General features: G+C 41.8%; 4 protein-coding genes across 6 annotated transcripts; 2 read left to right on the top strand and 2 right to left on the bottom strand.

Annotated features, from left to right (window-relative positions):
- The first annotated feature begins 1,319 nt into the window (after positions 1-1,319).
- Positions 1,320-5,447, top strand: LOC101472974 (Krueppel-like factor 11). The gene is made up of 4 exons (XM_024806278.2): positions 1,320-1,507; positions 2,299-2,601; positions 2,966-3,905; positions 4,120-5,447. The coding sequence occupies exons 1-4, from the start codon at positions 1,493-1,495 to the stop codon at positions 4,419-4,421; spliced, it is 1,560 nt and encodes a 519-aa protein (XP_024662046.1). The 5' UTR covers positions 1,320-1,492; the 3' UTR covers positions 4,422-5,447.
- A 1,912-nt stretch (positions 5,448-7,359) lies between these two features.
- On the top strand, positions 7,360-9,979 carry dnaaf2 (dynein axonemal assembly factor 2). Its single transcript, XM_004540508.5, has 2 exons — positions 7,360-9,365; positions 9,456-9,979. The coding sequence occupies exons 1-2, from the start codon at positions 7,605-7,607 to the stop codon at positions 9,834-9,836; spliced, it is 2,142 nt and encodes a 713-aa protein (XP_004540565.2). The 5' UTR covers positions 7,360-7,604; the 3' UTR covers positions 9,837-9,979.
- On the bottom strand, positions 9,974-15,100 carry lrr1 (leucine rich repeat protein 1). The gene is made up of 5 exons (XM_004540509.5): positions 14,554-15,100; positions 13,064-13,162; positions 11,614-11,866; positions 10,926-11,400; positions 9,974-10,825 (listed from the first exon to the last, which is right to left on the bottom strand). Exons 1-5 carry the CDS (start codon positions 14,734-14,736, stop codon positions 10,570-10,572), a joined length of 1,266 nt encoding a protein of 421 aa, XP_004540566.2. The 5' UTR covers positions 14,737-15,100; the 3' UTR covers positions 9,974-10,569.
- A 1,711-nt stretch (positions 15,101-16,811) lies between these two features.
- LOC101471909 (transmembrane protein 151B) lies at positions 16,812-22,014 on the bottom strand. 3 transcript variants are annotated; one of them, XM_076877664.1, is made up of 3 exons: positions 21,495-21,594; positions 19,219-20,161; positions 16,812-19,045 (listed from the first exon to the last, which is right to left on the bottom strand). In XM_076877664.1, exon 3 carries the CDS (start codon positions 18,965-18,967, stop codon positions 17,444-17,446), a length of 1,524 nt encoding a protein of 507 aa, XP_076733779.1. In that variant the 5' UTR covers positions 18,968-19,045; positions 19,219-20,161; positions 21,495-21,594; the 3' UTR covers positions 16,812-17,443. The 3 variants fall into 3 exon arrangements, with proteins under 3 accessions (XP_076733779.1, XP_076733780.1, XP_004540563.2); XM_076877665.1 differs by having other exon boundaries at positions 19,219-19,270; positions 21,495-21,593; XM_004540506.5 differs by lacking the exon at positions 19,219-20,161 and having other exon boundaries at positions 21,495-22,014.
- Positions 22,015-24,634: the final 2,620 nt, after the last annotated feature.

The following is a 24,634-nucleotide window of genomic DNA, read 5'->3' as shown; positions in this document are numbered from 1 at the left end:
TGAAGATGTTCAATAAAAATAAAATACCCAATAAGACAAAAGAAGGCTCGAGGATTATGACAAAAAAAACAAAACAGGAAAACATGACTGACAGTGAATTGGTGTGTTTTCCTGGATGGCCTAGTTTACAGTGGAGGGGGGAAAACTGAAACATGGGAGTGATACATTATTTCTGGCAACAAAGTTAAAGATCGCAACAACAAGCTTTAGGAAACTTGGCTGAGTATCATTGTGTTATAAAACGTGAATTTGATACGTAATCAATTGCTTAACAGCTGCAAGAAAACGACATAAACACCTTGAAAAACAGCAGAACAAAACAAAACACACGAGCGCGGGAGACAGAACCCCGCGTTTCGGCAGGCAGTCGTGTTGCATTCAAGGTATTGTGGGAAAAGCTGGTAAAAATGAATTCGCTACCTTTCTCAGATAGACCCATTTCCATAAATTCAGTCAAATCAGCTGAGTATAAAGCACAATTAAATCGGTGCTTTTTTAAAGCTTTTTTTTAATATGCCTACTGAAATGTTTTTCTAGATAGTTAACTACAAATTCAAATGTTTGCTTGCTTATGAGCTATTGCAAATGCTTTTCAAAAATAATCAACTAGACGTGGACTTTTTGCTGTATTATTCATTCTATTTTAGATTATTAAAAAACATATCGTACAGCATCACAAAAAAGCAGAAAAAATACAGTTAAAACTTCATATAAGAGGGTTCACTGCAATTTCTTATTTAATATCAAAAAGAAGAGAGAGATAGCGGCTATTATTTGAATATTTAAAAATGTCTGATGAAATGTTTAGACTGTGAAAGGTAGATCTAATAAAAATAATAATTTTTAATCACCAGTCATCACTTATGAACATTTATTGGCCATTGTTTTTCATTCTTGTCTTATAATATATTACTCTAACATATACTAAAATGAATCCGATTTACCATTCTCCAGGACATACATTGTGCTTAAGCTCCAAATTAATGTTATGTGTGATTTCCGAGAGATTATTCCTACAGCCCATGAATGCAGCATACACTGAAACGACCTTTCGCCTAGTTTGGCGGATGGCAGTTCATCGGGTTTACCCTGACACTGCTGACTCCTGTGACCACGCCCACCAACGACCACGCACCCTGTTTCCTCCAACCGTCCAGCGAGCACGCACTGTTCACGCGCTTTTTGCTCTCCCATTGGCTGAAGCTCTTCACACGCACGCTCGTGATTGGTGGAGTGTTGCCACCCGCCTTTGCGTGTTGTGAGTTTTGTTATTCTTTTTTTTTTCCCCTTCCCCCTCCTCCTTTTCACCCCCCACGTTTTACACACACAGCTGAGAGAAAAGGGAGCCAGTCAGAGAAAAGACGACCTCAACCCTATCGGAACAGGCAGCAGCTCTGGCAACCGCCGTCTCTTTGTTCTAAACTGGCTTCAGAAACAAAAACGCGATATCAAAATATTTTATTCCTCAGTGCCATCGCGAAAATTCAACGAAATGGACTCACTCGAGGTAAGGCAATTTTATTAAACTGTCACTTTAGCTTTACGCAACATTTTTGTTTGTTTTCACTTCAATTCTTTTAACGTCCACTTGTTTACTTTGACATTTCAGCACTTACATAAATGAAAAGCTTAATTCGACATTTTTAAAAAAGTATATTTATTATAATTTTTTGTCTAATTAACTTTGCAATAGTGCCACAAAAAACATATTTAACATGAACACTATTTTTAGCATTTTATTCAACCTTAAATAAAATAAGAAAAATAAAAAAATATCACGCAACGACACGCGCAACTCTGTCGCTGTCAATTTTTTTTAGTCCGGGTGTATTTCTGTGGAGAATTACTAATATGCTTTGTTTACTGTGAAAAATATATAATAAAAGTTGGAACGTGACAAGCCTACTTCCTGATGCAAACCCGCTTTATGGGGATTTCACATGGCTCATCTCGGCAGCACGTCACTGTTTGGTCTATATTTGGTCATGGGAGGTGTCCTGGCTTCGGGCCAGAGGCAGTGCATGGGGTGGGGTGTAGTCACCAGCACCCTCTCCTTTTTGGCCCGGGAACTTCAGGTACAGGAAGAGTGACTGAGCAGATGATAACTGGAAATAGAATTTTTTTTTTTTGTTCCATTCGGGTTCATAGAATAAAAAAATGTCTCCTTCTAAGCGCGATCGGAGAAAAGCTGAATAAACATAATGTGGAATAGGCGTGGAAAATAGCTTTGTGTGTTTGTACGTGTGTTGTCAGTGACCTGAACACAGAAATGTAATTAAATTTTCTCCACCCCCCCAGACTGAGAATATGGATGCCTGTGAGGTTAATGTAAAGAGAAGGAGGCATGACAGCGAGCACTCTGACTCTAGTGGATTGGGTTTCGACTGCTCTGGTCTGGAGTACACTGACCTGGAAGCAGCGGAGGCTCTGGTGTGCATGAGCTGTTGGAGCACAGATCTTTTCTTTAGCCGCAAAAAGCCAAAACCAAAGCCAAAGACCTGCAAACCAAGACCCCTAACCCCAGCTTCAGACTCCGGCGACTCCCTCCCACCATCAGAACTTCCAGACCCCCCAAAGGACTTTGTGTCCTTCTCCTCCCTGGTAAGACATATCATATAGCACCAACATATGGGCACCACCACTGCAGCATTTCTTCATCATAGTTTGAACTAAAAGGACTGAAAGGTTTGACCTTGTGATGCACAAGTGTTAATGATATGAGGTTGGGGCAGCTGACAATTGCTACAACAAGAAAAACCTTGTTACAGTTAGGTGTTTGACTGTCAGGCAGAGTTCCTTCTTGCAGAGGCAGGGTCATAAAAATCACTGTTTTATAGCTCATTATGATGGTTATTCTTATGTCTTATCTTCTTGCCACCTGTGATGCTTATCACTGCAAATGTAGGTTCTTATGCAACTAGAGACAGTAGATGCACTTTTTAACTCTCTGACTGTCTCTTTGCAGTGTATGACCCCGCCCCACAGTCCCAGCTTTGTTGAAACATCATCAGGCACCGCGTCGCAGTCAAGTTCTGGCTTGGTCGCATCCACACAGCAACTTGTCCTGGCAACCGTTGCTGAAAAGACCCCCTCTCTCCCCCTCACACAGCCCTGCAAAGCAATGGCGACAAGCGTGATCCGCCACACTGCGGATAGAACCCTCTGCCAGCACCACATTCCAGTGGCCCCCAATCCAGAGAAAGCTAGGGACATGGTAACAGCTACTACAATGGTCTCCCAGCAGCAGGAGCAGCAGTGCATCACAAACACAGAGCAGATAACCACACCTCCATCCCCTCCTGCTTCTCTCATACCTTCAAAAACAGAGCAGCCACCCAGTCCCCCCAAATCCTGTTTGGACAGTGTCCCCACCCTAACTCCTGTCAACAGCCAACCACAAAATAGCCCACCCTCTCCCCCTGTTCCCACAACTGTGTCCCCTCCTCCAGTTGCAAGCCCTCAAATCATCTGCCAGATGTTCCCTGTCAGCAGCCAATCGGGTATAATCTCAGCCTTCATCCCCAGTGCGGTTCAGACATCCAATTCTGGCATTCGGGCTGCTGCCACACCCATCCTCCCCCAACCCACCTCAGCTAACAATCCCCCTGTCCAGCAGTCCCTGATTGTGGGCTCCTCAGTGCCCCAAGGCACAGTGATGCTGGTCCTCCCTCAGTCATCCGTCTCTCAGGGTACCCACTGCCCTCAGACTGTCATGACCCTGGGCAACACCAAGCTACTACCTCTGGCCCCAGCCCCTGTGTACTTGTCAACAGGACCCAGCAGCACCACAACAGCCACAAAGATGGATTTTTCCCGCAGGAGGAACTATGTCTGCAACTTCCCAGGCTGCAGGAAGACATACTTCAAGAGCTCACACCTCAAAGCTCATCTTCGAACACACACAGGTGGGGGGTTTACTGCCTTCAGAGTTGCTTGTGAGAATGTGGACTGAAAATGAGTGTTGCATCCTGTTTGTAAAACATTCCTTCTCCAACCTTGTTATTCTTGTCGGGAAAGAGAGTGAGCTCATTGTTTTATTGTAAGCCAAGCTCAGTTATGTGTCAAGTTTTTATGACTACAATGTGACTCACTTGTTTTCTTCACTTGGTCCTCCCTTAGGTGAGAAGCCCTTCAGCTGCAGCTGGGACGGGTGTGATAAGAGGTTCGCCCGCTCAGACGAGCTCTCCCGTCACAGGCGTACGCACACTGGCGAGAAGAAGTTTGTGTGTCCCGTGTGTGACCGGCGGTTCATGCGCAGCGATCACCTGACCAAACACGCCCGCCGCCACATGACCACAAAGAAAATTCCCTCCTGGCAGGCTGACGTCAGGAGTTTGAACAAAATGGCCACAGGAAAAATCCCTCCCTCGAAGTCTGGCATTGCAGCGCTAAGCATGCTGGTACCTGTTGGCTCAAACTAAACAATGAACAACCTGCCACCCGACCCACTCCCAAGATACCAGAGGGACACACAGGAAGCAGTCAAGCACATAGGACTGCTGTTCTTTTGAATCATGGGAATGAAAAAGAAATCATGCACTGGACTCTCTTCCTGCTCTACTGCTCATTTGTACACATATTTTCTCTAAAAGATTCTTTGTTTATATAATTGTGATTATATGTATGCACTCTTGCCAAAGCCTTTGTATGAAGTTTTGTCTTATACATTTCACCTTCTGCACCTCTCCTTTGTTTGTGTTGATATTCATGTACGTGTATGTGAATGTGTTGTTTGTTGTACTATGAAATGAATTTGTCACATTTTGGGGGGGATGGGTGAAAAGAAATGTACATATGAATAGTAATCATCAGTACCATAATTATACCTTGATTGTATCTCCCTGTCTACCTTTTCATATTATTTAATACATATTTGTAATAAAAAAACAAGGGTAAATGAGTCGTGATTGTGAGTCTTGTGACCTTTCCCATATTCTAAAAATGAAAAAAATCATGTGTGGGATCAAGATGAAGTCAGCAATCTTTCCCAGTCATCTCACGCACAAATACACAAAAGTGGTGCCTGCCCACATCCTGTGTGTGTGTGTGTGTGTGTGTGTCATGCTGACTCCCACTACCGCCACCGCCCTCAACTGAAGCTCACTCATGTTCTTTCAAATGTGCTGACTGGCCTGTGGGTAGCTTCCTGCTGGTTGAATGATTTTTTTCTGGGTGTTATAAAAGCTCTTTTGGCAAATCCATCTGGGGACATCGCGTCCTGTTCATTAGCTCAGAGACAGAGCCAGATGAGTCAGAACAGACAGGCAAGTTGGTTGTTCTGTATTGGAGTTCATTAGAAGCATATTTGAGCACATTCAGATCTGTCACATGGGAGCAAGGAGGGCACGAGTTACAGCTCTTGCATAATACTCTACTAAGTTCATTATAATGTCCCTGGTGTATTTAGCATATGTGGACTGGTGTTTAGAATAAAGTCACATGCCTGACCTTTTTTCGTGCAAAGTTCTGAGAAACTGTTAGAACTTTATTTTTTTATGAATCATAAAGATGTACTGTCTCTTTGTGATGCCGCTTTCTCTCTCACACACACGCAGTTTCATAAGCAGTGGTCCCATACCTAGTAACAGTCCACCCCTTCCAATCACACAGTGAGGAACAGGAACTGCTGGGGGTGCGACCAATCACCTCTCTCGCTCGCACACCCGCCCATTTGCCTTACTAACCGATATACTAACTGGCTGAGTTCCACCTGAACTGTGGTCTACGGAGACACCTGCTGGTGGGACTGTGTAATGTTATTGCTTGCAACGATGGAAAAAACACGCCCGGAATATAAAAACAAAAAACAAGAAAACAAGAAGAAAAAAATGGATATTTCACAAATAGCGGCCTACCCATTATGTCATCATTAACATGATAACATAATGAGTAGAAATTAAAAAGTATACTGTATAGAGTTCAAGGGTAGCTAATTGATTATTTGTACTATGCATTTTATTCAAATTTATTTGCTTAAAGCTTTAATTAATAGAGTTTGTTTAATTCATAGGTTGTGATTAGGTGGCATGCTCTAATGACGAGATTTTAGGTATTACTGGGAGTTATTGTTGGGACCAATTGTATCTACTATACAATGTCTCCTTAATCACAGTTCCGAACAGATCATATTTTAAAAATGATCAAAATGTTAATTAAGATTTTTCTGAAATGACAGTAAAGACTAAACTATTAAAGGTCAGGAAAACATTTGTTTAAAAAACTGTAGCAGTGGCATGTTTGTGGAATTTTTCATTGTAGAAGAGAATAGGAAGACAAACCTTGACACACGTAAATGTTGTTTTGTAACCTAAAATAAAATTTTGCAATTTCGTTACGTTGTTACACATTTAAGGTCAGCAGTTTAGTGGAATTTTTTAATGTAACTTTGAAATGTTTTCTGCAATGCTCTAATACTAAAGTCCATCTGGTGTTTCTTTGATGAAGTCTCTTCCAGTGTGTTTTTAGGTAACACCCTGTGCCTATGAACCCTATTCAGAGTCACTCGCTTGCACACAATTTTGTTACAAACCTGGGTTTAAGAGATTTGGGAGTGAATTGGTAGTAATATCAGAAAACATATCTACCATCTCTGACTACCTTCTCTGTCTGATTTGGTGATGTGCAGTACGGGGACTCTACAGGGAGCGTGTGCTGTCTCCATCCATGTTCACCTTCTACACCTGAGCCTTCCAGTACAACTCCAAGTCGTGCCATGTACAGAAATACTCTTATACTTCCACATTGGTTGGATAGAGTGGTCTGGCAAGAATCATCAGCTTCTGAATGGAAATAACATCAGAGAGACGGTGCACATTTCAGCACAAGGACATCAGCACACTGGATGAGTACCAGGGTGTCTACATTGACAACAGGCTGAACTGAAAGAACAGCACAAAGGCTGTTATAAGAAGAGTAGTGTCCACATTGAGTTTCCTAAGGAAGCTGAGGTCCTTCAACATGTACACGTGAAGCAAAATGATGGGAAGGCAGTGCACTTTGCCATAGTTGGAACTTGTGGCATCAACAAACTGAATACACTGATTAAGACAGATATAGCGAGCCTTTGATACCGCATGCTGTCACATTGTGTAACACAGTAATAAAAAGATAATAAAATAATGATATTAATATTATTAGCACATTTCATCACGACTTCACCTGCTCTAACAAAATAATTTCCCAAATATGGGATTTAAAAGTGTCTCATATTCTCATTCATATTTCATTTTTTTGGTATTCATTCGTTAAATGACGACATTTATTATTGTTTATTATTGGATTTTAACCTTTAATCCGTAAAAAAAAAAAAAAAGGGGGGGGGGGGGGGGCTATCAGTCGGTATTTTTGGTTGCGCCGGTCTGTCGTTGCTATAGTTACATCAACACAACTGTTGCTTCCGCTACACTGTCGCTGGACCGTCTATTATTGGACCTAAAGAAGAAAAATATATCGCGTATCTTTCACATTAGTAAGACCAGGTGATAAATGTGTTTTGAATTTCACCTCTTTATTTTATCCAAAGATTAAAAGTCACGGAAATTTGAGGCCATTTTCTGTCCTCCGAGCTACGTTCAGCTTAGCGCTTCTGTTCTCCCAGTGTCAGCATGGAGCTCGGGGAGAAGCTCAAAGAGCTCAACTTGACAGCGTATGAAGTCGACAGGTTTACGAAAGCTTTCAAAGACGAGAAATTCCGGGAAATGCTCCGGGATTACACCCAAGAAATATCAGACCCCGAGAACAGGAAAATGTACGAAGAAGGGATCAAAATCCTGGAGCAGGAGCGAGGCAACACCGTCGAGTTTATCCACCCGGAACCGTTTAGGGCCATCAAAACCAGCGTGGACGGCAAGCAGAAATGTTTCATCAACATTTGCGCCAGTGATAAAGTTGGGAAGCCTTCATCTAAGTGGGTTGTGTCGGAGAATGGCCGCAGAGGTCAGTGTTGGTCCTTGCCTCACAGTCTGCACCCTGGGAGGCAGGACACAGATCCTAAAGGTAACAAAATGATGATTTATGATGTTGTTTTCCACCCTGACACTACCCGCATGGCAAGCAAAAACAAGAGCTTTCTGGAAATGGTGGACAGTATAGCTATCCAGGGAATCCAGGGCACTTTTAAAGTGACTCTGGACAAAAAGAACATGAGAGAAATGAAAACAAAATACAAAGGCACCCCACAGCCCTGTGTTATAAGAAAAGCCATACCTGGATTCAAAGCCAAGGAGTCTTCAGACCCTCCAGACCCCCTTGCCTTTCCATACCCAGATGAAGAAAAACCGAGCACACAATCAAAGCCCACAGAGGCACCAAGAACAACAAAAAACAGTACTGATTCTAAACCTCAAAGCTTACTGAAAACCAGAGAGCCAACCAAGCCGAACTATACAGTAAAGTATCGATCACTTATTGATCTCCAGGACTTTAGATGCTCTAGAGACTCAGCCCAAAGCCCCAGGCCCAAAGAGATTGTGGTGACTGTTGATTTGCCTCTTCTAAAATCTGTCAAAGACACAAGCCTTGAAGTAAAAGAGAAGCAACTGCTGCTGGAGACCAAGAAACCAGCCTACAGATTGGAACTACATTTAGCCTACCCCGTGGATGAAGACAAAGGAGAGGCCAAGTTCAACAAACAGAGAGGACAGCTCATCGTCACCCTGCCTGTTCTTCCTCATAATTTGCCTCCTGATTTATTTGAAGGGCCAGCAATGGCCAACAATAAGAGTGCAAGTTGTGATGAGAGCGAGGAGGACAAAAGTGAGGTTGAAGAAGAAGACAAACAGAAAAACAGGGAAGGGGAGAAGAGGGAGCAGGAGCTACAGAAAGGGGCTGAATTAAAGGAAGAAAGACAAACTGAAAATCCCATGCAGGAGAAAGGGGGGGAAAATAGTGAAAAAGAGGAAGACGGAGTTCAAGAGAAAGGAGAACAAATTAGGGAAGAGGCGATCGGTGCAGATGAGGCAAAATGGAAGAAGGGCCAGGAACATGTGGAGGAGGAAACAGTAACTGAAGGTCACGAAGGCAGAAAAGCGCAGGAGGAGGACAAATTAAAAGAGGAGAAGCAATGGGCAAAACAAGGTAATCAGAATGAAGATGAGAAGTCAAGTGAAGGTGGATGCGACAGAGCAGCAGAGGATGATGATACTCTGTGTGAAGCTTTTGCCCTGAAAAGAGGCCCAGTGGCTGATGATGAGGGCCTTGTGATTGAAAATCAGCACATTTTAATCTCCACTGAACAATCCCATGGTGCAATAAGAGAGGAAGATGTAAATCTGGCCTCTAGTTTGGAGGAGGCATCCAAAATGAAACCTTCAGATATCCAAGAGAAGACTGAAAAGAAAAAAGCAAATGTAGCAGGAAAGGCGCAGGTGAGATCAATTGTAAAATTCAGTTTGTTGGTACAAGTTTCTACAAACTACTGATTTTTCTCTCCTCTTCTTTCATCAATTTTGTGCCAGATGGAACAAGATGCAGCATTTCAGAACCAGACATCCAGTGACGAAGCCAGAAAAACAGCTATGGATGAGTGCGACACTTCTGAGAGGGTTGTGAAGTCCAAGGATACGCATCCAACACGTAACGTGAAGACATCAAGCGGAGGAGAATCGGGCCAGCGGGTCACCTTCTGCTCTGAAGACGTCACTGTAGGCTCAGCAAAGCAGGAAATGGATGAAGATGACCTGCAGACGGAGCAAATCTCACCAGTCTTACAACGTAACAAGCCTCCACCTGTATTACTGAGGGAAATTGATAAGGATGGAAATGAGATAGTAATCAGTGATCATACATCATCAGCTGGGTTCACCTTCCTAAACACTCTAATGTACGAGCTGGACTGATGGTGCTGTGAAGGATGCAGAAACATTGCTCGTAATTTTTAAAAACCTGACGTTCCTTTTTTGCTGATTTCATGCAAACTTGTGACAAAAATGGGGAATAAATCATTTGGATCCAACAGAATAAAGTACTTAAGACATGACAATGAATACTTTTATTTAATCTTTCACATATGTAAAAATTGTGGGTCATTTGCACAGTAAAAAGCACCTCCCTTTGGTTGTTAGTCATTGACCCTGAGGCACTGTTTTCAGGAAATTTATCTAATCTTGTAATTCCCCTGTCTGATGGAAGTAGGTCAGTGGGTGAACCTGCAGTCTCTTTAAACACAAGGAAGGAAAAAAAAATACTGTTAAGAGGCTTGCCAGCAGCACAAGGTTTTGTGCTGCCTGCTATCATAACGTACAGTAAGTGCCACTCTGTTTCAGATGGGGCAAGAGGTAACATATTCATGCTTGTCTCAGAGCCCATTTTGATAAACGGAAACTGCCTCAGAACATAAATGTAAGCATATAACAAACAGCTTGAAGCTCTTTTTAAAAACACAACAAACTTAATATTGTCTTTTCACACAAAGGCAGCATAAGGAAACTACGGCAAAGCCATTTACCACTGCAGCTTCCTCTTCACGTACTCTTAGACTGTATCCCACAATGCTACCTACTGCAGCGCACACATGCGCGTGCACAGAGGTTTCTAGGCGGCAATGTTTTTCGATCAAATAGGTCTCCGTCCTCATCTGGTTCCTCTCTGGAGGGAGTTGTCTAAGAATTCGGAGTAGCAGGAAAGCGAGCAGAAGTGCTGCTCCACCGGTGCGTCTGTGCCTCCCATGTCATCCACCAGCACAACTGTGTGAGAGACTTGGTGGAGGTTCATGCTCACTGCAGTCTTGATGTAGAAACTGATGCAGATGCAACCGCAGTAACAGGTCTTGGCTATTTTGAGGTCCCGACACAAGTGAGCAGGGATAAGGTGAGGTCCATATGGGATTCTGTAAAGTGACAGAAAGAATAAAGGATTAATGAGTTTTATACTTGCTAGAGAACCACAGTGAGGTCTAAACTGGATGCAGAGCAGCATGTAAATCTAACCTGAGATTGGCCACGGCTCTGGAGGCCAACTCCTGAAGTGGAAGTGGGAATGTAAGCTGCATTTTGTGGTCCAAAGGGTTGGGCTGGATGAATGGATTTCCAAACAAGTCCAGGTTCTCTAGACTCAGCTTGCGGAAGTCACCGGGCAGTACAGTCAGCTGGTTGTGTGCCGCGGACAGGAACCTCAGCTTCGAGAGTCGGCCGATGTGGAACGGCAAACACAGGAGTGCGTTATCGTCCAGTTTAAGGTTCACGAGTTCTCTGAGCTGGCAGAACTGAGCAGGGAGCGTCTGTAAGCGATTCTGGCTGAGGTCCAGGTGTTGGAGGGTCCGCTGGAGGGTGGACAGACAGAGTGCCTCGCTGAAGGCTTCCAGGTGGTTATTGTGAAGGATGAGTTCGGAAAGACAGCTGAGGTCACCGATGGTGGCAGGAAGTTTCTTGATATGGTTGTTACTGAGGTCTAGCTTGCGCAGAGCTGAAAAAAATCAAACAGAAACACCTCAGCTTAGAGAGCAGAGTCTACTCTGACACACAAATTTTCACTTTTTAGGAGTCTGGGGTCTTGAAATGGCTTTTTCCCCATGTGTGACTTGGAGCTACACCCAACTATTTATTATTGGATTTGCATAGACAAGGAGACATGGTACCTTTAACCAACTTGACTCACTTATTTTATTTATCAATTTACCTTTGAGTGAAAGCATTCGCATGTCCACGCGTGACAGTTTGCAGTACGACACCTGCAGCTGCTCCAGGGAGTGAGGGAAGTTGGAGGTGAGTGGGTAATCCTTCTTGGAGACGATAGCAAGCTTCTTCTTGGGCTGCTCTACGTCTCTGGCGCGAACAGGAGTCAGTGTGGACAGAGGAAGGCTGCTCGTGTCACTCCCTCTGTCTGCCAGACGAGCCGCCGAGAGAAAGTTCTTCAAGCTGTTGGAGTCGGCCTAGAGATAGATAAATACAGTTACTCTGGATCAGTGGATTAACAGGAAACAGCAGTTTCACGGCTCCTCAAAGGTCGCTGTGGTGCATGACTAGATTCACTGAAATATCTAACCCAGATTCCCTGACCTAGAATGCTCTGACATACTTCTTTTGAATGAACAGGATGGACTATATGCAGCTGGGAGTGAGAGATTGTCGGTTGGATAGAAAATAGAGGAGTTGGAGACAGGTTTGTGCACCTGTACAGTGCACTGACAGGTAATTTAATCCATTTACTGTAGGAGAAGTAGAATGTTTACAAAACTGTGGCCAAGCAGGTTAACCGAGGTTTGGTTTACACATTTCTCCATGTTTACCTGCTCAATTTAAAAGCCTGTGAGAAGCTGTGTGCTTTCTAAGAGTGTGACGCGTTAAACACCTCGGAGGGCTGTGCAACATAAGAAAAACAAACAATAAGTCATCTAAGCTCTCTGCTATGGCATGAACTGGGGTTGAAACTGACGTGTGTATGTGTGTGTGTGTGTGTGTGTGTGTCTGTGGTTGACAAATGAGTCAGAGAACATAAAGTTCTTTTTCCAGGACAGACAAAGAGAACAACCATTCCAAGGGCCAGCACTACAATGCAAAATTAGACTCTTAGCAAGGTACTTAGTGAGCGGGGAGGGAGCTTTAATACAGTGACATGATCCTATGACAGGGAAGTAAGCTAAGCCTACTTGCTGGCTTGAATTCTGTGTTTATATTCATTCTTCAGTGTTCTCAGAAATCTGAACACCAACTAAAAGAATAAGGCTAAGACTATTCCAGGCACATCCAACAACAGCCTGTTAATCAAACAAAGTGTCTTCTGTCCTCTGAGTTTTCCTATTACACAGACTCAAACAAGACTGCTTAGGCGGCTGAAGCAGGTTTTGTGTATTTTTCTAATATTACAGTTTAAACATCCTCATAAAATACATCACTCTGCTGTGAGAAATGTAAAAACAATGTAAAAATTACATGTTACAGTCAAACTTTTATTAACTAGCTGACTAAAAGCTCAATAAACAACCATGTAACAGTGGAATTGGACAGTTAGTTAATGCAAAACAATTTGTTTCACTCTTGTAATGTACATACATCTTCTAATTTAATTCAGGGTCTTCAGTTGTATACTCCTTACTAAGACTGCAGTCACGGTGTGCTCTATGTCATACCTTGCTCAAGCAAATGTCAACAGCAGGTTCCTTTAATCTCACAGTGGCCTTGCCTTCCTCCACAAACCAAGTGAAGAACTTCTCTATGTTGCCTTTTAGCTAGAAGAGAAATAAATGGTCAAATTTCAGCGGTGGGAAAAAACATTACACAACTTCAGGGCGGTGGTGCATCAAGCAAGTTAAGACTGGAATACTGAATTTCAACATTCAACAGCTAGGTGACAACAGCTGCAAACGTTTACATCAGAGGCTGACAAAATGAAAACAATATGACGAGGGTTTCCAGTTTAGGTCACTATTGGAAAAATAATGAATATTTTAAAAGGCAGATCTGATTAACTCCAGCAGTACTTTCCAGTGAGATTTTCCTGATGTTTGTTCTTTAGGTAAATTTGGGATTTTTTTTTTCTTTTTCTTAAATATCATTTAGTGTGTGTGCACAGGAACTAGTGAATTTCTATTTGAAAAATGATCCAATCTTTAACTCACTATGAAAACTGGTCATAGATCAATAAACTAAATGATTAATATATTAGCTGCTGGAGCTTGAAAATGAAAAGAAAAGGTCTGTGTGTTCTCACTGACCAATAAACAGCACAGGCAGTGGTTTTCTGGTATTAAAACTGTCTTAAATGACTTGTTAGGGTGTAATCTGTCAAACACATCTAAAACATATCTCTCATTAATGATATAAATACACTTTGAGTCAAAAATTATGTCATATGTTTTTGGCAAAGTGGCTTTTCTATATCTTTCATTTATCCAGGTAAAAAGTGTCACTGACATTAAAAATGCCTTTTACCAAAACAGGTCTAAACAAGAGGAGAGCAGAAATTGTAACAAATATAACATACTAGTTCTATAAAGATATCGTAGGTGGCCACTATAATACAGAACAGAGTCATAAAGAGAGCAGCAAAACAGGTAATTTCTCTATTTTATATATACCCCCTTACTAAATCCAGTTGACTATAGTCTACTCATCAACTTAAGGAAAGATATTAGATTTTAAAAACACATAAACATCAGCGATCACTTTTTGGCACAACACCGTAACATTTCAAGTATATTTTACTTTATTAAATATTCTAAACAATGCTGAGTCGCCGGATCAACTGATAGTTTTCACGATTTAGTAAGTTATTAACTTTTTAGAGCCGTGCCGTTGGGTTTCATTATATATTTATTTACTTTTTCCCCCTGAGTGTCTGAAAAGCAAGGCATGATGGGATAGCGTCACTTCACTTCTCATGCCATCCATGACATAACAAACAGACGCCAGAAGAACTAAATTACACGTTTCTGGTCTTAAAATGTACTTTGAAAAATTGAGTAAATTAAATAAAATAATTAGCTTTAATCATCTTGTAATTTGCTTACTTTAGGGACCAAATAAAAACAGACGCACCACACCCAGAGATAAACATTAGCTCCAGACTGAACAGATAGTACTTGCTGTACAATAGCTTTTAAAGTAAGGAGTAAAATACCTTGTACTTTGATCCGGCTCTGTCTTTGGCTGTGCAGATCATCAAGTAGATGTTGCTGCGCTGAGTCGTCTTGTCCAAATGCTTTCCAATAGAGAGCACTGCTCTCGTCCCTTTGCCTCGACTTTTCATCCCAAACGTCGGCAGCATCCGATTCACCACCTCGACATCACACTGGAGCTTCATCGCAATCTCTTAAGTAACAGACTTAAGTCCGGCCTAACGCCGCGTCACAGTGAGCAAATGCTTGAAAAGCATACCAGGTGGAAAACTTCCGTGAGAAAGTTAGGCTAGCTCGAAGCGTTTGTGGTTAGGCTGGCGACACATCCGTGCTCGTTATGGATGTCAACAACAGACCAGCCTTTTTCACAGAGCCGCAGCTGCATTTAAACCGCTGACGAAAAAATGAGCCGGCATCTACCGCGGGGATAGTCACTTGGGTTTTCCTCGCATTAATTTGACTAAGCTACAGAGCTCAGTGAACGTTCTCGGCTGTCAGATGGTTTGTTAGCTGCCGTTAGCACAAACCTCGCGTGTATAGGGAAGTGACGTCAGGGAGGCGCGAGACCAAGCCCGCGATAAACATGTACACATACCGACCACTTCATTAGGTACTCCAGTTTGACTTAAGAAGTGCTTTAATTCTTATTTTTTAGTGTTTTGTACAACAAATTCCTACCCTATGATCAGAATATAAAAGTAAAAATTAAGGCCATCCAAAGTTTTTTCTAATCTTCCAATATGAGTTATTATACTTTTATATTATCTTACTAGTTTTTATTTTGTTTTGACTTTTTGTTTGGGAGTTTGTAGTTTTTATTGTTTGAAAATGTTTAGTTTTACTTGGGTTTTACAAATATTTTATACTTTGATATGAATACTTATTATTTTTACAGATTTGGTATTAATGCCCATATTTATTTATTGTATTACTCCGGCCAAAGTATAACGCAAAATTCCTATAATTTCTAGCGCCTGACTGGTACAGGATCTTTAAGACTAGCTGATATTTTCGGGATTTTAAAAAGCGATCCGCCAGTGTTTAGACACACTAAACATAAACAGATTACTCATGAGTCCTCAATAAGATAATATAAAAATGAATTTAAAAATGGTTTTATTGTCACAACAAATCACTGGTTACTTCAGCTTATATGTTCCTTTTCCTCCAGTTGTGTGAGTGGCCACTAGTGGACAAACTATGCAACATCAATACTAATAACATATTTATTTGGCCCTTATAAATACTGATACAGATATATCGGCAAATAACTAATATCAGCCTCTCAGATGATAATAATTTTAACAAAGATCTCTCTATAACACATATAGGTTATTTTATATAGCCTACTAATGACTTTTTGCAAATTATGTAAATGCCTGACATAAAATAAAATGAAATAAAATATTAAGTGGCCTTGTGTTTTTCAAACTACAATTTGTAGTGTGCAAATTTAGAATGGTTTTACATTAAAATTGTAAATTTGTTTATAAACATTAATCTGGTTAATATTAATTGAATAATATTGATGTGTAACAATCTTCAAAATAGAAAATCTCCTCTGAAAATAAGTGGAAAACGGAGTATTACCAACGGTGCTTTGTAGTAGGCAGATGAAAGAAAAAAATTGTTCATTCGATAATAAGAATGTCACTATTTAAACATTTTCTTTTTTTGGGGGGGGGAATCCACCAATTGTTGCAATAAGTTGCATGAGTTGAATGAGATAAAAGGATTGATAACTTCCAGTTTAAAAGGATCAAATCTTTCTCCTCAGTTAAAGATCTTAGTCTTAGAACCCCAAATTTTACTAGAAATTCTTCTAGAAAAACATTTTGAAGTCTCTAACAATGCGCAGTTACTTACTATGCTAATAAGACTGGGTGAATTTAAAGTAGAGTGAATCAAAAACTTAGCTTGCTATTCAGAAAATGAACTCTCCAGTCTAAAAGGCATGCTGAATTTATTTTTGTATCAATATATGCTTCATTTGTACCACTCGTCCCTCTGGTGTTATTTGAAGTGAAGTCCCAACTCTATCTTTAGAGTTTGTGCCCTTGCAGTTAAGGACAGGAGACGTAACAGTGAGCTGTGAGTCTGAGAGTGTGTGACATTGTCGCTTTGGATCAATGTGATCAGAGAAAAAAAAAAAACTTAACTCAGATCTTGTTTCCTTGTTTTGTCTCCTTTCTTTCTCATCTTGTGCTTTGAGGGCCCCACAGACACACATGTTATAATATTTGTTACAGTTTATTAAAAAGTCATTTTATTAGTGATAACATTCATTGGGATTTTAGACATTTTGACACCTTTATTGTTTTCACTTAGACATTCACATCACGGTCTTCAGTTCACATGTTCCACATTGTTTTTTTCTAGGTCTCAATAAAAAATAACATTAAAAAAAGTCTTTGGCTTCAACCTGGCGTGTCTTAATTTTTCAAATGGTCTGCAACAACATGCAACTTTTTAAATTTTACCTCTTTTTCTTACATGTGCCTCTGAATGGATCAACGCTCTGTAACCATAAAGGTACCTCACCCACCCACACACACCACACACACACACACACACACACACACACACACACACACACACACACACAATGAAAATATTTCTGCAAATGACAGATGATGAAATTAGCAGGATGCGCAGATCATGCAGCAAAGACATGAAAATTCCAAGATAAGACTCCCTGGTGTAGCAACAGGATGTGGATGAAGTTCAGTGCTATCGCTATCTGTAACTTTTTTCAAAATAAATAAATTAACACTCTTGGTTTCCTTTTGTTTTAATTTCTTTTTACTGTGAAACTTGCTAAAAGTGCATATTTGATCCACATAGCAATGAACCCCACCATACCCTCCATCATATCTGATATTAACCACTGTCTCACAAGGCCGTCTCCACACAGGATGACCCCCTCCGTACATAGTAGCGCCTCACTTCCCTCCCGCCTTCACTGCCCTCGGACCGGTGCACAATGAGAACAGGAAAGAAGTGTGCGTCTCTGTACGTTGGTGGACTGTTGCTGAGCGCCAGCTGGCTGGAGTCCGACCGGCAGCACTGCTCGTCCGCGCAGCAGGGCTCCGTCAGATTGCTGCTGCGACTCCCTCGATGGGAGCCGTACATGCGGCAGAGGGAAAAGCGAGAAGTGTCCAAGGAGAGGTGCGAGTGGAACAGCGCTCCGCGGCAGGACAGGATGGAGGAGCAGCTGGAGCTGGTGATCGTCCTCCTCCTGCCTCCTTCAGCTCCTTGTCCGCTCAGCTCGCTGCACTGCTCGCAGTCGTCCTGGCTTTGGAGCGCTCCGTAGCTCTCAGCAGTCTGGCTGCTGTCCAGTAGAAGGCAGTTAGAGGAAGACGTGTCTTGTAATGAATTAGAAGCCCCTGTCCTCATGTTTAACAGCATCGCCTCAGAGTAGCTGGGAATCACCTGGCGATTGCAGCGTATGTGCCACTCCATCTCAGTGCTGTCCAGCGTGTCAACTCTGGGAATAACGCAACCAATATTTCTCCCCACAGGCCTGTCTTCATCTAGAGGGGAGGGGCTGCTGTGGGTGTACTCCAACCCAAACAGTTTCTCGATGCGGTAGTGCACGTAAGCAGTGCGGTACTCCGTGAGCACTCTTAGAGGCCAGGAAAGCATGAGCAGAGCTGCCAGCCAGAAGGCAACCTGGGAAGTGTACCAAGGCATGCTGTCTGGGTCTACATAGGCTAAGAGGTTTTCTCTGAAGTCCACATTCTTCAGCTGCATCCCCTCCCGAGCCTCCATGTAATCATCCAAACCTTCGATTTCAGAGAAGAACCTGGCTCTCTGGCTGAGGTAATCATTTTCTGGGCCCGCCTCGGTGAAGCTGAAACACTTGGTGAAGCGCAGGCGAATGGCTGGATGCCTCTCCAGGCCTCTAAGGTCACGTGATACATCCTTCATGCCACAGTGGCTGTAGTCAAACTCGCCCTCGGCCACGTGAGTGTTGACTCGCTCGTGGTACACCTGCGTGGTGGTGTACGCATCCCCGTTACGATACCGGGTCACCTGTCGTGTCCGCCGGACAAAATGGTAACTGATGGCTTTCCACCATATGCAAGGCTGGGCCCGCTGCATCCGAAGCACCCGCTCGTACACGCTGTCCACGTCTGCCTTGCACTGCAGCTCGCTCCTGGCCCTGCAGTGCCAGCACTCCACAATATACAGCACGTAGAGCATGAGCAGGAAGGCCAGGGGGATGTAGATGAGGCCGTCCGAGCAGGGGCTGTCGTGGTAGATCATAGCGTGTCCTCCGATGCCCACCCCAGAGGCGCCCCGCAGGGAGGAGGTAAAGGAGGATGTTAAAGAGGAGGTGAGGGCAGAGTTGAAGCTTATCTTGGTGACCCGGGTCAGCTTACACCAGGCCACTGCACCCAGGCAGCTGTACATGAGCAGGGAGAGCACCAGGCAGCGCCAGTGGGACTCCCGACAGACACAAGCACCCAGGGACTGCTTGACTGGACGCTGCTGCAGAGAGAAAGAGAGAGCGAGGGAAAGGGATGGAAAAGAAATGAAGGGGAGAGTAATGAAAAAACACACTTAAAGCAATGAACCCGCTAAACATGGCAGCGATTTTAAGGCTCGCAGCAGAAATGCAAATGAAAGTGGTTAAGCTATAAATCAAAGCGCTTTTTCCCTACCTAAGCACAGAGAAAATCACACTGAAGGAAGAACACTGGGATTCAGCAGGGACTGTAATGTAAGTAAAACATGTACAAGTGAGTTAACCGGATCATATGCAATACCATATCAAAAACAAGAGCAATTATGAGAGCAATTAAGCAGATCAAGGGAACTTTTTTCTTGATCCTACACCGGTTACTGTGGAGGACCACCTTCTGTAGATTGTTCCTGGATAATAGCGGCTGCTTATTAAAGAGTCTTATTTTCTAATTCTCTTCTGAGTCTGGAGACAAACGTTTGTGCCTGCGGGCGCACAGAGACAGCCGCTTAACAGCAGCATACAGAGAACAATGGTGTACATGACTATGATAGAATCTGATAAAAATGTAAATAACAACGGCAGACAGCATCTGATCTTTTTAGGTAAGGTCAGGTGTATTCGTAAAAATCAGATCACCATAATAAAGGTAAAAAATAAAGTGGCAGAAATCAAGTATTGCATGATGTTGAGAGAGAAACAAGATTTATTCCTGAAAGAAAGACTCTTAATGGAAGTGTCGGCATGGATACAAGCTTTTTTCATGCTATTTTGCAAAACAAAGTTCCACCAGTTATCAATAATGGAAGCAGTTTGTTTGTTCCATCTCCAAACAACACATTTTAGTTGCATTAACAGCTAAATTACAGCTAAAGTAAATAGAGGTCGACTGTAACTGAACACAGTGGGTTCACAGTGGCTCATAGCTCTGTCTCCTCACACAAAGAAGGTCCTGGCTTCACATGCACCAGCTGGGTGAGGCTGCATGGAGCTGTATGTTCTCCGTGTACTCTGACCTCCTCCAGAAACCTGCATGTTAGGTTAATGGGTGATTCTAAACTTGCCGTAGGTGTCTGCTTGTCCAGGTTGCAGCCCTCATTTTGCCCCATAACAGCTGAGACAGACTCCATCCTCCGCAACCTCTGAATAGGATAAGCAGTTAAGAAAATTTATAGATGGACCACAGTTAATTTCAGTTATGAAGCACCAGTACTTCTCTTGAACATGTCCATTTTATTCTACTTGCAGTTGGCCTATACTGTTCTTAGTAAAGAATAAAATATATCTCAAAGCTTTTAGCTACCCAAAGAAATAGTAGGGTAAAAGTATCTTTTTTTCCACTTTTTTTTCACTCTCCCTTGAGTACATGTCCTGAAAGCTTCTCTTGTTACCACTTTGTCACAAACCCATCCATCACTCTGCGGAGCACTGGGAGGTTTGGAGCGGAGCGCCCAAACAGAAACATAAAGTGCTCCCATTTGCAAAACTGAGCAGCGGTCAAACAGTCCTATTCAGCAAACACACTGGCTGAATGCTATTTCATCAGTAACACTAACAGTCAAAACTTCCAGAGTGCATAAAGAGAACCTTAGCTCAGACTATTTACTGAAATTAAATTGACTGCATTTTGTCAAGCAATTATCTGAGATTCCTGATTTCAAATGCTTAAATTTGTTTTTGTCTCGTGGTGATATTCCTCCACATTGACTACCTCTGGTGTTTTATGGAGTGAAAGGATTTATCCTGACAGCCAGCCATTCATTACTGCACTGCCACAGGGGTGGAGATGCCTTACACTGTCGGTTCCACCTGAGTTATTTGTGGAGCAAATGAGGGATTCGGTTCTTGTGAACCAGAGAAGGCGGACTTTGAAGCGGCCCAAGCCTTGTGACTGCAGACATCATAGGTGCGACATCTGAAAAAGGTTACCCTTTAATAAAAAAGAAAAGCTGACTCATATATGCTAGATCCTTGGTCATGGAGACAGTTTACAGGAAGCTGAACTCAGGAAATGTAAGGGGAAAATAGGCACAAGTTGTTTGCAACCACAGAAATGTGGTCAGAGTCATCCCCCTGCAGACAGAAGCACAGTAATTACGCGATGACAGTAAACACCAAGGGCGTGGAGGAACTAATGCAGACACATGCATGTAAACTTGTGTTGTGCAAGACTATAATCTGTGCTTTTGTCGTTACAGTACTTTTCCACATCACTCGAGTGTGCTGCCACTATGTCAAATTAACTATTGTGACATTTCAAGAAGCAATGATGCTGTTTGGCTGCAGGTGAAAGTGATGGCACAGAGATGACTGCACGGGGCACCAAAAAGGCAGTAATGAAACAAAACCGCATGTTTTGTGTGGCTTTTCCTCCTACATTTGAACAATGAACATATGGCTCTTTATTACCTACTACTTACTTTTCTGGAAGTTATCAGAGAAGAAAAAATAATGACTACATCTGTCTGCTCTTACCTCCTCCGGGACATCACTCTCAGCCGGTGAGTCCTCCTCCTCCTCTTCTCCATCAACATCATTGAGACCGCTGGCCGCCGCGTCCTCCGCAGAGTCCTGATCGGATGAGAGCATGCTGCACTTTTTCGCATGTCCGAGAGAAACTGGAAGCTCACTCCTTTTTATTCACTTGCTTCGCTCCTAATAGCGCTCCGTTCGCTCCCCCCTTTGGTGGCCCCCTCAGCCCCGAGGCGTCTGGGCCGGAGCCAGCAGGCTGCTGCTGCTGATGTTGCTGCTGTGCGGAGCGGGAGTCCCGCGCTGCTCCCGGAGGAGGGGGGCGGGGTTCAGGGAGTTCACCGCAGCAGAGACAGCAGAGGTTAACCATGATGCAGTCAGTGTACTAAGTCAGTAGCTGAAGTTACCTGAGAAAGACCATAAAAAAGGGGCATCGCTGCATTTGTTAACGCAGGCACTAAGTGGATCCGAAACGCTGGTATGAAATGTTTTACGACGACAAAGAAGACCGCACTCACTTCCGGTTAGGATCAAACGGCATCCTTCACAATAAAAATGCATTCTTTTTTTTTTTTTAAATTGATTTAGAATAGATTTGTCAAAATATATACGTTAAATTGTTATTATTTAATCATTATATTTGAGGACAAAAGAATCTTCTAGAAATTATGAAATTTAAGTCAGTCAAGTTATAATGTTTTTATAACTAGTTACATTTTAACCAAACAACAAATACAGCCTTACAATAAGGCTAGGTTTTCTAATATGTTAGGCTATGTCTTTGTTTTTGACACATATATTTTACTTGTGTGTTTTGTTTTGCTCTGGTCGCTTTTTTTTTTTTTTTTTTTTTTTAACTTGGGTTAAGTTTGAGTACCATGTGTTTTTTTTATGTTATGATTGTGGATGGTGAATGGTTATCTGTCTCTCTGTGCTAACCCCGCCACCAATATAGCTCATTTTATTGTTTTTGTTTGTTTTTATTCCATATTTATTCCATTAATTCGATCGATCTACGGTTTTATCTTTTTTGGTTTGACCAACTTATAAAGCACTTTGCTCAACCTTGTTGCATTCAAATGTGCTATAGAAATAAAATTGACATTAAAGTCTGACATTTGCATGTCCACTAATATATGTCATATCATTTTTCAGTGATATTTATATTGGTAAGCAGTGTTGGGCAAGTTACTTTGAAAAAGTAATTAATTATAGTTACTAATTATTTCTTCAAAAAAGTAACTGAGTTGGTAACTGAGTTACAATATTCTAAAAGTAATGAATTACTTATAAAGTAACTATTGCGTTACTTTAAAAAAAAAATTAACCCTCTGGGGTCCAGGGTATAATTGGTCATTTTTCATTACATTTGATGTTTCCTCTACATTTCACCGTTAAAAACTATTTACTTTGCCTTGTTTGGTATCATTGTTTTCAGCACAACCTCACGTGTTTGAATTTACAGTTATGTTTTCATTTTGACATACTGTATTAATAAAATTGATCCAAAATCAGACAAAAAACATAAATCCCAAGTAGAAAAGTTTTTTGTAACAACCACAAACATGTTTATTTAATCATATTTCATAACTTTAATATAAATTGCCAATTTTAAAATCATATGCACAAGTTTCGCAGACAAAGTTATTTGCAGCCATTTACCTTTTACCCTTTTTTAAATAACCATTTCAAACTATTTACAGAACAATCAGCTGTTCTGCATTCAATAAGATGCCACACAAATTATTTGTGCCACTCCGAAAAAATAATTTCTGTCCACTATAAAGGAGAACATCACAGCCTGATACCTGCAGACAGCAGTCACCTCATTGTTATGACACACACACACACAACACTACGCACTAACTAACTACACGAGACAACACATTAACTACACACTCCAAACATGTTAAGCGTCACAAACCTCTCACATCTCAAAACTCGCTCTCTTTCTCTTTTTCTGCTCTCTCTCTCTCTCATCACTCCTAAAACTTCCCCCTCTTCCTAAACAACCAAATGTCAGGTTGCCCTATCAGTTTTTGATTGGTGGACATTGTGAATTTTTCCACCAACACCAAAGGGGTGGGTTTTTGTTTTCTTTTTTTGGTCATAAGCAGAGTGCTTGCTAGCGCTGTCCTTAGACAGTAAACTTGACAAAACTATTGAGGAAAAAACGCCATGTATATATTGTTTATCATGACTCTGGTTTTACGTGGCCTATCAACACAATTTAAAAATTCAAAATTTAAAAATATCACCTTGTTGCTTTGTCATCTTGAAGTGGTCATGTGATTGGCTTACCGACTACGACTACTTTATTCTTCCTCAGTTAAACAGCAGCACTCATGCGATTCTTTTGCCCCCTTAGCTCCAGGTGTTGTGCAAAAAAGTGATCGTTGGGCAGAAAGTGATTGCCACCCGCAGGAGCACGCGCAGCTACTTAAAGCTGTAGCGTCCAGTAGAGCTGGGCGATATGAGATTTTTTCATATCACGATATGTTTTTTTTTTTCATTTCAGGCGATAACGATATCTATCACGATATAAGCCAAATAACTATATTTGTAAGATTTAAATGTGCCGTTGCTCACAAGTAAAATGTGAAATAATCAGCAGCTTGTTTTTATTTAAATATTTATTTCTCATAATAAGTTCAACAGGGTAGATGTACTTAAGGAACATGAGACTTTTTCAGATAAATAAAGGCAAATATTGCAAACTACACAAAAGGCAGCCGCTAAAGCGTTTAAGTTTCAAAATAGAACAAACGAAACAGACTAAATTGTCAATTCCACTTAGAAACAAAATATTAATTCTAAAAATAAATCTTAGTTTGTTTTACAGAAGAACAGACAAAACTGACTAACTTTTGTCAATATCAAATAAACTGAGAACTAAAAGGAAATTCTCAATCTCTCCTTGTTGTATAGCTGAGCTTTTCAAACAGTTTTAACAGTTACTTTAGTCTGACAAAAGCCGAATGACGAATTAGCGCTTCCAGTCAGAGACTGAGGCTACGTCCACACGTACACGGGTATTTTTGAAAACGGAGATTTTCCGTTTTCGTTTTAAAAAAATAATCCCGTCCACACATAAAGGGAGAAATGAAGGAAAACGCTGCTATGAACATGCCAAAGCAGCAGGTGGC

Source organism: Maylandia zebra, linkage group LG19, assembly GCF_041146795.1.
Source record: "Maylandia zebra isolate NMK-2024a linkage group LG19, Mzebra_GT3a, whole genome shotgun sequence".
Classification (NCBI taxonomy): domain Eukaryota; kingdom Metazoa; phylum Chordata; class Actinopteri; order Cichliformes; family Cichlidae; genus Maylandia; species Maylandia zebra.
This window is presented reverse-complemented; position numbering and strand designations above follow the sequence as displayed.